Source organism: Arachis ipaensis, chromosome B05, assembly GCF_000816755.2.
Source record: "Arachis ipaensis cultivar K30076 chromosome B05, Araip1.1, whole genome shotgun sequence".
Taxonomy (NCBI): domain Eukaryota; kingdom Viridiplantae; phylum Streptophyta; class Magnoliopsida; order Fabales; family Fabaceae; genus Arachis; species Arachis ipaensis.
The window spans coordinates 106,473,431-106,474,335 of NC_029789.2; the positions used below are offsets into that span (position 1 = coordinate 106,473,431).

The window sequence follows — 905 nt, forward strand, 5'->3', positions numbered from 1 at the left end:
GGGAGCAGGAAAGAGGTGAAATCTTTCTGGCAATGTGCAGTATGCACCAGAGTTGAACACAATTTACGCACCTTTAAAGATAGCTTTTCAGATGAACAAGTTGAATGCGCAGAGGAAAGAGAGGAAAACCTGGCTGGAGAGAGGCTTGATTGAGGGAAGCTTCGGCAAAAGTGCGGACCTCGTGGTTGGGGTCGAGTGTGGCGGACAAGCAGTTGAGCAGCCACTGCTGATCGTGATCCACAACGTTAGCCATTCACCAAACAGAAAGAGAGTTCCTTCTTTCACTGCTGCGTGACCTATTTTTTTTCTTGCTTTTTGTCACTCTTGTTCGAGAGGAGTAAGAACTAGAACTTCCAAGTTAGAAGGTAGTCTTGAGTGCGGCGTTCAAATGGTGAATGGAGGTTTAAGCCTTTATTTGTTTATAAGCATGGGACAACGCCACAACGGGACAGACACAAAATCAGGTGTGGATTTTTTTTTGTTTACCAAAACTAGGAGACTTTAACCCGTGATCTCTTAGATAAATATAGGAAGACTATAATATTTCAGCGATAACTCATTGACAAATTAGGTGTATGTAGATTGGTTTAAGTATTTTTATATTAAAAATAAGAAAAATGTTATTTGTACACTAAAATCAGTTATTCATGTATTTGTATATAATACATGTGTGGTTTAATTTATTTTTAATATATATTTGCGGGACGGATCTATTCCTATGGCTATGGGTGGGGGTGTGGGGGCGCAAGTGCCCCATTACAATTTGAAATTGAATTTCGCTAGGGAGATAATGAGAAATCTTGACCATATGTACAATAGACTTTAAATTTGGTTCAATACAAGGAAAAAAGAAACCCAACACAATTATTTCAAAAAGTTAACTATCTCACGCTAATTTACCAAAA

At 38.5% G+C, this 905-nt stretch overlaps 1 protein-coding gene across 1 annotated transcript in view; it reads right to left on the reverse strand.

Annotated features, from left to right (window-relative positions):
* Window positions 1–406, reverse strand: part of LOC107643802 (importin-9) — a gene marked incomplete in the record, with an annotated part of 32,948 nt that extends 32,542 nt beyond the window's left edge. Inside the window, 1 exon segment of the mRNA XM_016347553.2 lies at window positions 130–406. Coding sequence (XP_016203039.1) covers window positions 130–253 — 124 coding nt within the window.